The sequence below is a fragment of the Cibotium barometz genome, chromosome 19 (assembly GCF_041138505.1).
Source record: "Cibotium barometz isolate CiBa-2024 chromosome 19, ASM4113850v1, whole genome shotgun sequence".
NCBI classification, from domain to species: Eukaryota; Viridiplantae; Streptophyta; class Polypodiopsida; order Cyatheales; family Cibotiaceae; genus Cibotium; species Cibotium barometz.
In genome coordinates this window covers 32103012-32117166 of record NC_141064.1, presented here as the reverse complement: position 1 = coordinate 32117166, position 14155 = coordinate 32103012, and the positions used below count along the sequence as shown (strand labels likewise).

General features: G+C 44.5%; 1 protein-coding gene across 1 annotated transcript in view; it reads left to right on the top strand.

Annotated features, from left to right (window-relative positions):
• Positions 1-7764: 7764 nt before the first annotated feature.
• Positions 7765-14155, top strand: part of LOC147628464 (uncharacterized) — a 121433-nt gene continuing 115042 nt past the window's right edge. The window contains exons 1-2 of the mRNA XM_086813052.1: positions 7765-8034; positions 9680-9781. Coding sequence (XP_086669178.1) covers positions 7765-8034; positions 9680-9781 — 372 coding nt within the window. The remainder of the gene's footprint in view (positions 8035-9679; positions 9782-14155) is intronic.

The following is a 14155-nucleotide window of genomic DNA, read 5'->3' as shown; positions in this document are numbered from 1 at the left end:
AGTCCAAGTGCAAGAAAGGGTCTAATAAGGTAGGATCTGAATTATGTCTATGGCCTCTGTGCATCTGGTTCTCCAGAAGTACAAAGTTGAATTGCTGGCCATCGTCTCCTGACGACTATAAGTAGGAACATGACATGGCTTGAAAACAGACGTTGGAGGGGCATCCATCCGGAAAATCTCAATAGAATGGCCATCAATCCCGATAGCTATTGAAGAATCAAAGCTCTCATAGAAAACCTGCGGCCCAGATTGAAATAGCCATGCAAAAGATCCTGAAGTGATATAGCTAATGGAGCTTGAAAATCTATAGAATGTACCACTAGTACTACACTGAGCATTTCAGTAAATAACTTTTAGTTGGTTTTGAACTAGGAGAATATAATTACAAATCTGTTAGAATGTCCGCTATTACTACACTAAGCTGTTAGAAGGTACAGCTAATACTACACTGAGCATTTCTGTAAACAACTTTTAATAGGTTTTCAATTAGGAGGATATGATAACATATCTGCGAAGTACTCTTCAAGAGCTTTCTGAGGATATATAATATTGCCACATCAACAACTGACATTGTTGCCACATCACCTTTTTGGGGGGGTGGGGGTTGTGTGGCCATGTCAGCATAGATATTTTAGGAGTGTCTTAGAAGCTTTTCTTTGACTTACCCAAAAGATCTTAACCCAAAAATATCATTAGATTTGAGGCCAGAATCTAGTAGATACTTCTAGCCATGAGCAGTTAAATTGTTGGAAACTTATTTTGCAATTATGAATAGAGGGATCTTCTCTTCTATGTGGATAAGTCTTTAGCCTCTTCCTATCAGCTTTAGCTCCCAAATTTTCCCTTGTAATTTTTTTTGAGCAATGCAGGCTATTTCTCTTTGAATTAGTTTGTAGTTCTACATTCTGAAATTTCTCCTCTCTCTCTTCTGTTGTTACAAATATGTTCATTTCTACGGTATCTACCCTGTCACCTGTGTTTGGTGCTTTGCTAAGCTCCCTCAGTCTTACAGCAAGAGCATCATTCTTATTTTGAGCTTGTGGGTTTCCTCATTGTCCTATTCATAATTTTGAAGCTTACTAATCGCATCATTGTAGTTTGAGACCTAACTCAGCTTCATTGGAGAGACTTCTTTGAAGGTTGGATCAATTTTGTGGAGGAACCTTGTGAGGAGACATCAAGCAGCAAGGGGAGAGATACAAGAGAATTCTGTTAAGTGAGAAAGAACAAATACAAAATCATGGCTGAAAGCGAGAGATCCTCATCATAGAGTGTAAGATAGCGGCAGCCAATCAGGGGCATGGTGGTGCCAAGAAAGTGTAGTGGGAGTCGATGAGAAGTTCTTGTGATCCCACTCTCTATGAAGATAGTGCGCTTTGCTTGCGCTGATATGGACGGCCCCTGTATACGAGCCCAAGTGGCCATAAGAGTATGGATTATATATCCCCAAATAGTACAGATGCACTGGATGTCATAAATGTGAATGCTCTCCGTTGCCTTTGTGCATCTGGCTTTCTAGATCTGCCAGGCTGTGGTGCTGGTGATAATCTCCTAAGTGGTGTCAAGCCTCCCCAAGGGTGGTGTGTAGTATGACCGAGGAATATCCTGTAGTGTGCACTGCTAGGCCAAACCTCTGTCAATCATAATGGTAGTGTCATGGTCCCCGCCCTAAAAGAAAATCTAATGGTCCCGACTGAGCAAGCCAGGCAATGGAGCCCCAAGGAATGTAGATATTGCCTCTCCTCAATCTGCCTACAAGCTGAGCTATAGAGCTCCAGATCCTCTAAGCAACTTTGCAGCCCCAAATACAATGATATACAGTCTCAAGAGCTATAGAACATGTAGGACAAGATGGGTCCACACCAAACATAGCTCTCCACTAATTAACATGAAACTTGCCATGTAAAAACAGCCAGAAGAAATGGGATATTTGGTTCCTCCTATAGGCTCGGATGATGAAATACAATGACCGACGGTGCCAATGTTCATCTTTGTTCCATCCTCGATGTGAGTGAAGTGAGGAAGGTTTAGCTTGTCTATGATGTGCATCATAGCGTCGTGGAACTCAAAGTTTGGGGAGCGACAAGCGGCCATGAACATGTAGTGGAATACTAAGAATGTGCCAAAGTTGATGTTAAAATCCATTTTGAATCAATGGAGGAATCCCAAAGCTTTCCCAGTGTGGCCTGAGGGTAGGAATCCTCTACCCAAGTGGCAACAATTTGGCATTCCGTACAATGTAATTGAAGAAAGGAAAACTCTTCAAAGGGTTGGGCTCCCACACTTACTAGGATCCCAATGAAGAAATTTGATGGGGCATCCACCATACAACCAAAGGCATGAGATCCTTGATTCATAAACTGAAGGAGGGGGTCAATAGACCAGTACTTTCCTGTGTCTAGAATAAACTCCGGAGTAACACATCTCATTGCAACTCCCTCCTGATCCTTTTGGTGCCAGTCTTGGAAGGACATTCTCATGGCTTGCATCTCTGCCCGCATTCCAGTTCTTGGTGGTCCCTAGTCCCCGTGTGTGCAATGGATCTTCACAAAGATGAGGTCCCCCGGCCTTAACCCAACCTTCAAGGATCAATTCACAACCAACCTCTTCCGAGACTGGGACCACATTCGTTTTGTTATTCACTAGGCTTCCCTAGTCCCAGTTGAGGAGAGACTTCAACAACCGTTGGTTTGGAACCCCTTGATTACGCTTCCTAGTGGCCACAAGCTTGGTTGATGTTCTCATGTTTCATGGGGCGCATTGAAGGAGGGACCGGCCTAGTCTCTTAAAGAGTGGCTCACCTTCAGGCCGCTCCCGCTAGAGGCTTAGGAGAGGAGCCTAACTGGGATCTAAGGCAGAGACAAACTCACCCTCGACATTGACTCCATCCCTCCCGAGTGGCTCGCACTGACCGCCTCTCCCTGAGTGAGAAGGGGTTTTTTTTTCTTTTTTTTCGGGAAAGAGACTTCTATGAAGTATGAAAAAATATATAAGAGGGAGATTTCAAACCAAACAAGATGGAAATCACAACCTTTCTAGCACCTTGTGCTGCCAACAAGGTCCCATATGAGTGGGAGTAAAAAAGATGGCATAATCATACTCTCATAAATTGGCTGCGCTTTCTCTCCACAATCCTCAAACATCCTTGGATTTTGGCCTGAGTAGCCATGAGGGTGTGGATGATATCACTCCAAATCCTGCAAATGCATAGTGACTCGTGTGCCAAATTTCCTTCAATGGCCTCAATGCATCTAGCCTTCCAATGTTCCAGCTTGCCGTACTGGCAATAATCTCCCATGCACTGTCCAACCTCTAGGCTGGGGGGACATATCCTAACTCCGGCAACAAGTCCTGAAGATAGCACCGCCGAGCAACTCCCTGACTGATTATAATGACCAGATCCATGTTGTTCCCTTCATACCTGAGCTGTGGGCCTAATTGTGTCAGCCATATGATAGTACCAAAAGAAATGTAAGCGTCCTTCCTCATCTGTCCAAGGAGATGTGCTATCACAATCCAAATCCTTAGTGCTTCTTTGCACTCCCATAAGCAATGGTAAAACGTCTCTGAAGCTCCTGCACATCTCGAGCATGATGGGCTAACAGCACCAACAGGTCTCTGCTGGTTGGTGGCGAGTCCACCAATAAGGGAAAGGAGGATATTTGTGTCCTCTAAGATTGCCACAACCTCCTCCAAAAATTCCTCTGAATGTGTGGTGTGATACCATAAGCCTCCCAATGAAGTCTAAGATTAGGGACTCTCTGAATGTGGCGTTCCACATAGTATAAGTAAAGAAAGGCATGCTTTTCATCGGGTTGGTAGCATCCCTCCACACCCACTCACTGGGGTCCCAATGCAAGTACCTAATAGGGCAGCCGCCATACAAATTAAAGTCTCCAAGCATTTGTGATTCTCCCTGAGGTGGGATCAATATAAAAAAACTTCCTTTCTCTGCCAACAAAACTCTCAGACGCACCACTGGGCCCTCGATTATATCCTGCACATCACATCTCTAGCCTTGGTGTGCACTGTGCCATCTAATGTTGACCAAAGAAAATTCTGAATGAGCCAACGTAACTGGCCAATGCATCCCCTATGAAGAACCCAACAAGAAGTGATAAACCAAGCAGTGGCCAGTAGCACTCGGTTAACCACCAGGGCTCTAGATGCTGAATCAAGCTTCTTGCTACTCCAATGCTGAAGTTTTCTTTTTAATGCTCATGAGCACAGGCGCAACTGTTGTGCTGGGGAGATGTCAATGCCAACATAGCAGCCAAGGTATGTGGCAGTACATCATCTCTCAATCCACGTGAACCCCACATCCACACCCCAATCTGCCTGTGGAGAATCATTGATCCAAAATCCCACATACTTGTGCCAATTAATGGTGACTCCTGAAGCCAAACAAAAAACCTCCAAGACAGTATGGAAGGCACAAAGACATGCATGTGAGGCCTACAAAAACATCACCGGTATCATCTGCTGGCTCCGAGTCCAATAACTCTTCCTGTGTACGTAGAGGAAAACTGAGTCCCGAGACTCTTGGGGTAGCCTGAAAGAACCTGGTCATAGCCTTCGCTACTATGAGGTATACATAGTAAGGGAGCTAGGGGGCATCCTTGCCCCATGGAGCAGGAAATCTGAGAATTCTCATCGAGTCCCCCGCATGCCAAAACCGTGCTATGGGCCTCCCTATATAGGCATGAGACCCCTTTGATCTAGTCTTGGGAGAACCCCTTACGTGCCATCGCGCCTTCCAAGAAGTCCCAATCCACTCTGTCAAATGCTTTTTTAAAGTCCAGCAGGAGGATAGAAGGGGTTGTTGGCTAGATTTAGCCCACTCCACAGCTTGCTAGAGTGAGAAGATGGTATCAAATATACTCTGTCCATGGAGAAACCCATTTTGTGTGTCATGAATAACCTTTTGAAGAACAGGCTGTAACCTCATGCTCGATGCCTTAGCTAAGATTTTATATGCAGATCCAAGTAAAGTGATGGGCCTCCACTGCTTGATGTTGGTCTTATCCCCACCTTTTGGGATAAGGTGGATAAGACCATCCATGGTCTATAACCTTGATCCACATATCAATTCGAAGGGTCTCAAACTTAGTTTCAGATTTGGCAGGAGTTTTGAATGTATTTTTCTAAACTGGTCACATCTTCTTTCCTAGAAACTGACAAAAGAGTTTGTTCTTAGTCATAGTCTAATTCACGGTTCGAGTCTGATAAGATTTTTCTTGAACTATCTTTCTCGAAAAGGTTTGATAATTCGGTTACTATTTTACTGCATTTCTTTCTTTGAATATACACTTAATTGATTTTTAAATTAGTTATGAATTCTAATGAGGAATAAATTAATCATTTATCTGAATAATTCGATCTTGATAGATTTCTTGAATTTTCTTTTTACAAACCGTGTGAATATAAAACGAAAGAAATTTCTCTCTTAGAGTATTTAACTATTCATTTATCAATTACTCATTGAATTTTCTTTTTACAAACCGTGTGAATATAAAACGAAGGGTTGTGGTGGTTACCTTCAATGGTGTTTGGTGTTCTGCCACAATAGTGCTACCTGATATGAAGCAATGTGATCGGGAAATTACAGCATTCAAAAAGCTCAAAGAAAAGCTTACTTCGGACCCAGTATTGGTGTTACCGGACCTCCGAAAGGCTTTTGTTGTCCAGTGTGATGCATGCGGAAGTAGCATTGGTGCAGTTCTCATGCAAGAGGGACATGTGATAGCCTATGAGAGTAGAATATTGCAAGATGCTGAGAAGCATTTACAAGTTTATGAGAAAGAGATGTTGGCTGTAATTCACGCTCTTTCTACATGGAAACACTACTTGCTTGGGGCTGATTTTACTGTACAGACATATCATCAAACCTTGCGTTATTTCCTCACGCAAACTAAGCTTTCAGAGAAGCATATGCGTTGGGCAAACTTTTTGTCAATGTTTCACTTCCAGATTGTGCATGTGGAAGGCAAAAAGAATGTAGTGGCAGATGCTTTGTCACGCAAGCCACAGGTCTCTGCAGTTTCACTTGCTTATCATCATGAGCTTGATGAAATGAAAGAGCAGTAAGCCCATGATGAGGACTTTGAAAGGTTGTATGATCAGATGTCTGAGGGTCAGCGGCATGAGCATTACACTCTCAGAGATGGGTTTTTATTGATGCATGGCAGACTGTGTGTTACCAGGCCATTGCGACTCAAGGTTATGATTGAAAGTCATGCTCCACCGTATGCAGGTCATAGAGGTATTGACGCCACGGTAAAAGCAGTGGAGACTTTCTTTTATTGGCCAACCTTGAGAAGAGATGTTGATGCCTTTGTGAGGCAATGCATCGTATGTCAGAAGGTAAAGTTCGACCTTTGAAGGATAAGATCTTTGAAGCTGATCAGTATGTGGAGAGTCTGGATGAAGCTTATCGGAGAGTTAAGTTGGCACTCCAGAAAACTCAGCAGAAGCAAAAGAAAGCCGCAGACCGTCACAGACGTGATTTACAGTTTGCATTGGGTGATTGGGTTCTTTTACGCTTTGAAAAGGCTAGACTTAAGAAGATGAAGGGTAAAGAGTGCTTATTCCCTAAGTTGAGCATGCGTTATTATGGGCCTTTTCAGGTTTTGGAAAAGATTGGTGAGGTAGCCTATCGTTTGAAGCTACCAGATCACTGGAGGATTCACAATGCTTTTCACGTGAGTCTCCTTAGACCTTTCCGTGGGGATGTGCCTGAGGATGTATCAGATGAGGCTCAGCCGGAAGTTGAGGAACTTGATGAGGTTCTGATTATAGAGCAGATACTGGCACATAAAGAAAGGAAGGTACGAGGTAAAGTTTCCCGTCGCTATCTTGTGAAGTTCAAAAACTATTCACGGATGGATGCGAAGTGGATGGAGGAAGGTGACTTAACAGATTCACCTCAGGTTTTGCAGCTTTATCTCGATGCCTTTGAGTTAGAGCCGACTCTTGTTGTGGCTCATTCAGGTTCAGCAGAGCATGGGTCTGGAGCATTACCTGATGCTCAAGAGGGGGGTAGCACCTCCACTCCCTTGATACAGACAGGCTCAGATGACATCTAGAGGTCGCTTGGTGCAGTTTTTATCTCACCCGAAGGTACTGAGGCTGACAGTACATCTGTTTATGGGACTTCTATGATATATGTGTACTAAGTCACATGGGATTTTGTGGATATGTATGGTTCACAGTGGCATACAACTTGGACTATTACTACGCCATTGGTTTGCAGTGAATGTTGATACATGTGCATGGCTTAGAGAGATTGGGACGCTGATCTTGCCATATTGTATATTTCACTTTGGATATTTTGCTGTATCACCAGAATGCAATCGAGGACGCTTGCCATTTTTCAAGAGGGGGGTATGTCATGGCCCTGTGAAAATGGAACAGCACAAGTGTGGGCATGGTGGTTGCTGAGTCGAAATATTGAATGATTCACATGGGGGGGTGCCCGGACAGAGTTAATGATGTGTGAACATCCCTAGGTGTGAAGGGGGGAACTAGAACATTAGAATTTTAATGTTTTATTGAAAGTTGCCCCTAGGCCTTAGTGGCCCCTAGGGAACTTTAATAACAATTAAAGTTGGGGCCCTAGGATTATTATGGAGAGGGGGCAACTCCACTTTTGGAGTGTGTGCTTCTCTCTCCTCTCTCTCTCTCTAGCTTTTGGAAAACGTGGAGCAAAAGGAGTTGTGGGGAAGCGTGGAAAAGCAAGGAGAAGAACTGGTCGACTGCTGAAGGATGTGTTGCTGCTGTTTTTCTCTGTACAAACCAGTCGTACAGTTCTGTACGGACAGGTTGCAGCAGGTACAGGCTGCGCTGAGTGATTTCTGCACCAGGAGAGTGGGCGGCGGCTGTTACAGACGGCTGCAGTTGCTGGTACAGGTTGTGCAGACAAGTACAACTGTAGGTACAGCACTGTACGACTTCCGTACAGTGTACGGACAGTTCAGGTACAGCAGTACTGCTGCTGGCGGCACTGGACAGATCTGGTACAGGCTGACTGCGCAGGTACAGTCGTGTACAGATACTGGCTGCAGGCGGCGTATGCAAGGACAGCTTCTGGCATGTGTTCCGAGGCAGTACAGACTGGTACAATGCTGTTTTTCAGGACTGTACAGACAGGTACAGTACTGAGTTGGATACAAGGAGGAGGGCACAGACAAGTACATACACGCGTGTGAAGCAGGGTTGTGGAAACAAGTGCCTGCAAGTACAGATTGGTACCGTTACTTCCTCCAGTGCAGAAACACGGGCTGATTTTGGTAAGCTCCACATCTGCTCATCTATCTCTCTTTCTACTGCTTGCAGATTTGAGCTATCTGGCCCCTTGTGAGAGGAGGGGTATGGCAGATTGACAAGAGTGGAGACAGAGGTTGAACAGTACATGTATGTATGAGCTGAGATGTTGAATCATGTGCTTGAGTTATGCCAGATGTATGCTCATGGCTACCCTGCTTAGTGGTCTTGGCTGATCAGAGGGAGGCACAGTGTGTTGCTTTGAGACAGAGATCTGTGTGCGTGGATCCTCTGTGCTAAGAGGTATTGTGGGCCGTCAGATTGGACATACAGGTGTAATCTCTTGGCTGATTTTGGTTGTACTCAGCCTTTCATACTTTTGGAATCGAATAAAGAAATACCGCAAGGGGCGCCAAGCTTTGGGGCCAACAGGTGTCTCTTTGTTTTCAGATTTGGGCACTCTAGCCCCAATCTTTTTTGTTTTCATATCTAGACTACAAGTGGACGGGTGACTGTTAGTCTACCGCACTCTGGTTTCTATCAGAGGCCGGTTTCAAGGTCCGCACTGATTTTGGAGAGTATTGGTTGGTGATACTCACGGCTGGTGGGGAAGGTGGAGGAGGAGGAAGCCATGTCACCAATCAAAAAATGGAAGGCTGACTCAAACCTCAAATAAGATCTGTTTGTGCAATTTGGAAAGAGCAGGCAAGCGTAGGAGAAGGAGATGGTGCCCCCCACACCAGCTACTTAGAATGAAGGGACAGGAAGGCAGGACTGAATGGCAGCAGAGAAAGCGGGTAGAGAAGGAATGGGCTGAGAGGAAAGGGGAAGGCTAAGAGAAAACGAGAAGCAGAGAAAAGGGTGGCTCAGAGACAATGGGCAGTAGAGAAAGTGGCAGCCTTAGAGGAAACAGGAAGCAGAGAAAGGGGCAGACTGTGAGAAAATGGGCATCAGGGAAGGTGGTCAAAGAAATGGGTGGGCTGAGACAGCAGAGACGGCGAGTAGAGAAAGGGTTGGGTTGAGATGAAACAGGCAAGAGGAGAGGAGGGGCAGGTGGAAGAAGGGTGAAGGGAGGGATGATGGGTAGGGAAGGGTGCAAGGGGTGTGCATGAATTGTGCAGATCTGGAAGGTCCCTAAATGTGTGACCATGTAGCCATAGAGTATGTATGTTATCTACCCAATTGATGCATATCAACCAAGTATAAAGGGTCAGAGTACAATCCATAGTCTTTATGCATCTGGCTCTACGAATCTTCCAAGCTATGCTACTCGCAGTCTGAACTTCTAAACTTGTATTTTTTGTATTTCAATTCCTGAATTAGCATTTGTAAATTTGATTATTATTATTATTATTATTATTATTATTTTGGCAATTTTTTTGGGTTTCGATCTTTCTTACGAGTATTTTTCATGCAGGCTGGTGAAGGGCGGTGGAACATTGGTAGATTTCGGCAAGAGCTGGACTCCTTTCTTCGACAAATTCATGATATAAACTCGTTGCCAGATAGCAGGGATCAAGTAAGGATGAATGCAATTTTCTAGCTAGATGTTCAAGTCATGGTAGATGTATTGGCGTTCCTGGTAAAGCAACACCAAAGAGGGGGGGCATGAGGCTTGAACGAGTTGCAAGTGGCACCAGATTTTAGATGCACAATCTATTCCTCTAAAGCTCAGGGTGAGCTCATGAGTGTATTGTGTTTAATATCTGTGGCTGTTGATTGGGAGGTGATCAAGACCGAACTACCCATTTGACTATTAGATGTGTGTTTGTGTGCTGTGAGTTGATGACCTTGAGTTAAGACCCGGTTCTTGGAATTGGGACATTTTTTTTTTTCAACTGGCCTTTGGCCCAAGATCCTCCCATAGTTACCAAATTTCACCGTCCATAGATAGGCACTTATTTATCCACCTGTAGGTGATGCCGCCGAGGAAGCACCAAGGGGGGTTTTGAACCCAGGACCTCTTGGTCCTAGGCAAACACCTTCACCACTTGAGCTATTACCTCATTGGCTCTTGGAATTGGGGCTTACAAAGGTATCACAGATTCATTACCCTTAGTGAGCCGGGAATCTAAAGCTTGTCTCATGGAAAATATGAGTCCCAGAAAGACCTTAAGTGATTTTACAATCTCCATTCGCTCATTTCTACATGCCTTTTGTTGTATTTGCTTTGCTCAAACTAACTCCTAAATTGTGCCAGTCATGAGCATTGGAATGAAAACACAGTAAGAGAGCTAATTTGCTTTGCTCAAACTAACTCTTAAATTGTGCTGGTTATGAGCATTGGAATGGAAACACAGTAAGAGAGCTGATTTTCATCACTTTTGGCCCTTGGGGCGGCTGAATTTTCTACTTAATCTTCATTATTTGTAGTGATACATAGCTCAAAATAGAGGTTCTTCATTTCCCCAGGAGATTTTCTCAATCCATGATGGAGTCTACATGCAAGGAGAAAACCAAGAATATAGCCAGCTGCTGTGAGCATGTTTTTTCTTTCTATGCGCAAATGAAAAGTTCTGAGCCCACATTTGTGAGCATAGGACAGTGTACCTTATCTAGAAAGGATGCTTTAGAAGCAAAATGCCTCTATTCTGATCAACATTCTCTAAACAGGTTGCTATAGCTTTTAGGATTTTTAGCCACAAAAAACTCACTTCTGAACATTGCCTGAGAATACAAGTTTGTTGTGAGATTCAGGGCTAACACAATGGTAACCTTTTCATCTGATTTGGAGCATCTTGCTCGAGCTCCATGCTACGTCGCCACTGCCATGTCAACAATGTGCATACCGGACAACTAGAGAAAGCAGAGCAAGATTGTGGAGTACAGGATGGCATGCTAGTTTGGCTGAAATGCTCTATTGGATCCCTTCAAGTGGCATAATGGCTTCTCATTTAGACCGATAACCAGAAGTAAAATCAACTTTCTACAAGAAGTGTGCTGGGTGAAGTTGTTACATGAGGTGTAGTGGAAGCTCTTTAATGAAGATTAAGGCATGCTTGAATTAAGTGGAGACCAAGAGGTACTGCGCTCCGCCATGAGGTGAGCATTCTCCAGTTGTGTAGAGACCAAGAGGTACTGCACTCCGCCATGAGGTGAGCATTCTCCAGTTGTGTAGAGACCAAGAGGTACTGCGCTCCGCCATGAGGTGAGCATTCTCCAGTTGTGTAGCTCTATCTTGGAAGTCTTGCAGGGTACCTTGGGGGTGGAAAGGTCTCTCTCATCTTCATCGCCGTTTGTGTAGGGAGTGCTCGAAGCACCCAATGCTACAGCCCTTTGATGTAGGCGAGGCTTGCGTTTTTCTCCATCAGTATGGCTGGCCTTGATCTACACAAAGACCTGGCTGTTCGTGCTCCCTAGAGTTATTGTCCCTGAAGGTTGCCTATAGTTATTGTCTTTGTCTCTAATCCATCCATTTCAGATGACCACATCATGTTGCAGAGACCGGATGGTTTACATTTCAGACAAAGGATGGACGTTGCTGCTGGGACACCAGACAAGTGCCAAATCTGTCGACAGCAAGGTCACATTGCTAGGGACTGCCTTAGAATCTTGAGGCGCTCAAGGAGATGAGGTGGACGTGCTCAGCGCATGCGGTCATCTCCCGCTCCACCCTCAGCTGCTCCAGCAGCCTAGCAGACAGTGCTGCATTGGGTGATGGTTAGGGACGGCAGGTGCCCCAGAACACCAACCCTTGTGCCAGACGTGAAGCTTCCCAACCCTTATGCCTCTCTCGCTGATGCAGACTATTCACAGGTGTCCCCTGCCGCAGAGGCACCTTAGTACAACAGGTGTGTACATGACATAAGTGTTCTATTGGATCCAAGTTGGATTTTTTCCTCTGGGTGGTATAATGGCTTCTTCTTAAGAAGCTTCACCACCAATAACCAGAATTTGAATCAATTTTCACAAGAAGCTTCAATATAAGACATAACCAATAAATTGAAGCCTCAGTTATCAATGAAATTCAGGGTTCTCAACAGCCAAGGGACTTTAGTATGTTAACTTCCTAGGTAGAGCTTCTAGAGTCTCTTGAGAAAGAAAGAAAATCCATGTAAGAAATTACAGCCCATGGTATTATACACATGAAACTCACAGATGTAGGATCTTCCACATGTAAAATTCAAGTTTAAATTCCAACCTATTAGATGTGCGAATATTTTTGAAATTACTGGCAAAAGCTGATTTCAACATTGGGCTTTTGTTCCCCACCCGTGTGCTCTTGTGAAGGGAGCTTCAATGACTGTACGTGAACTGTAGAGATGGAGGTTGTATGCCTAGAGGATACAAGGGTGTGAGTACGATAAAGGTATGATACTTTTGAGCTGCAACAGATTGATCAGCAGAACTATGAAGTGTCTTTCCACTGTTTTTAGATGTACTTCAATGAGAGCCTCTCGCTTTTAAGGTTCTCCACTGTAAGATAAAATAGTGGTTTCACAAAAAAAGTGAGTACAATAAAGCTAGATGAGTGAGTAGTAAAGAAAGGACTGCGCCAGGGGTCTATATATAGGTTGCCGGGCCACTTGTGGTTGGGTTCAAGTTGACTCAATTGACCATACCACTGACCCGATGTAATATTAGACTAAAAATGTGACCAAAGATATCGGCACAACCCTATTCGGACATGTATGGATGCTTGTAAAAAGGTGTTCATATTGTGTCCAATACTTGTCCAAACCATTGGTGCATGTGCGGGGCACCTATATAGGGCTGTCAAAATTTCTCCAAACTGTCCATATACGGCCTTTAACTTGGCCGCTAAGGCGGCTGCAAGGATTAATCATGTCTATATGGCACACGATTAAGGGGTGCATGTGACATCCCCTCCTGCTAAATTTGGAGCACTGGGGCAAAACATGCACCACTGCTCCTTTTCTGACCTGGTCTTTCGGTAGGCTCATCTCCTAACTCTTTGGCTCCTGCGCCACCATTGCCTCCTCTAGAACTATTGACTCTTCTTAACACTATGTGCTACTCTCTATACTCTAAGACTCATGCTTGTCCCAAAATTGGCTATGGACCTGTCTAGTAGAGTCAACTCTAAGTGAGTTTGCTGAGCAACTCACTCGGAGATAACATCCTTGGTACTGCCGCATTCAAACAAGATTACGTCAATGGTCAGACTATGAATTTGATCTGAGATAGAACTCTGATCTTGGAGATTCAGAGAATCACTAGTGGAGTTCCCTTCCTCTATAATTCTATGGGGGAGACCCCTCTTGCTTATCTTTGAGCTCTTGACTGATTATACCCACAAATGGGGCTGGTGAGGGAAACTCTTCTATAGGAGTTCGATCAACAACTGAAGCGGTTAAGGCAGGTGTACCTAGCGGGAGTAGGCTGCCTCTTAAGGCACTCATACTTGGGATGCCCCAAAGAATGAAAGAAGAAGCATTGACTTTCCTGACAAGACTACTGCACTTTTGTGGGCGACAATTTTCTATCCTAAAAAGCCTGATTTTGGGGTCAATTGTGGTTGATCCCCTTGAACTTGGAATCTAAGTCCCATTGGCTCCATGGGACTTACATTGTGTCTCGGAATACCCCTCGTTTTGTGTCTTACGACTCCCACTAGGTGTACATTTAATTATAGGCCCTTGGTTTCTTTTGGGTTTGCCATGATTGTACTTCATGTCCATGTTCTACTTCCACAACACAAAATTGTTAGGAGAGACTCTCCGGACATCCTAGTGGGGTTTTGCTGGTCTAACCCATATAAAAAAGCACCCAAGTGTTCCTTATCTGTATTTTGTAACTGAAGACCTAGCTGGATGACCCTATTGGAAAAAGTAAGGACGGGCTGGGAATTGTGTTGGATACCTAGAACTCTTCCTCCAACCAGTCCAGATACTGGGGAGGTAAAAAATGGGCCTTCATCCCCTCGTCAAAC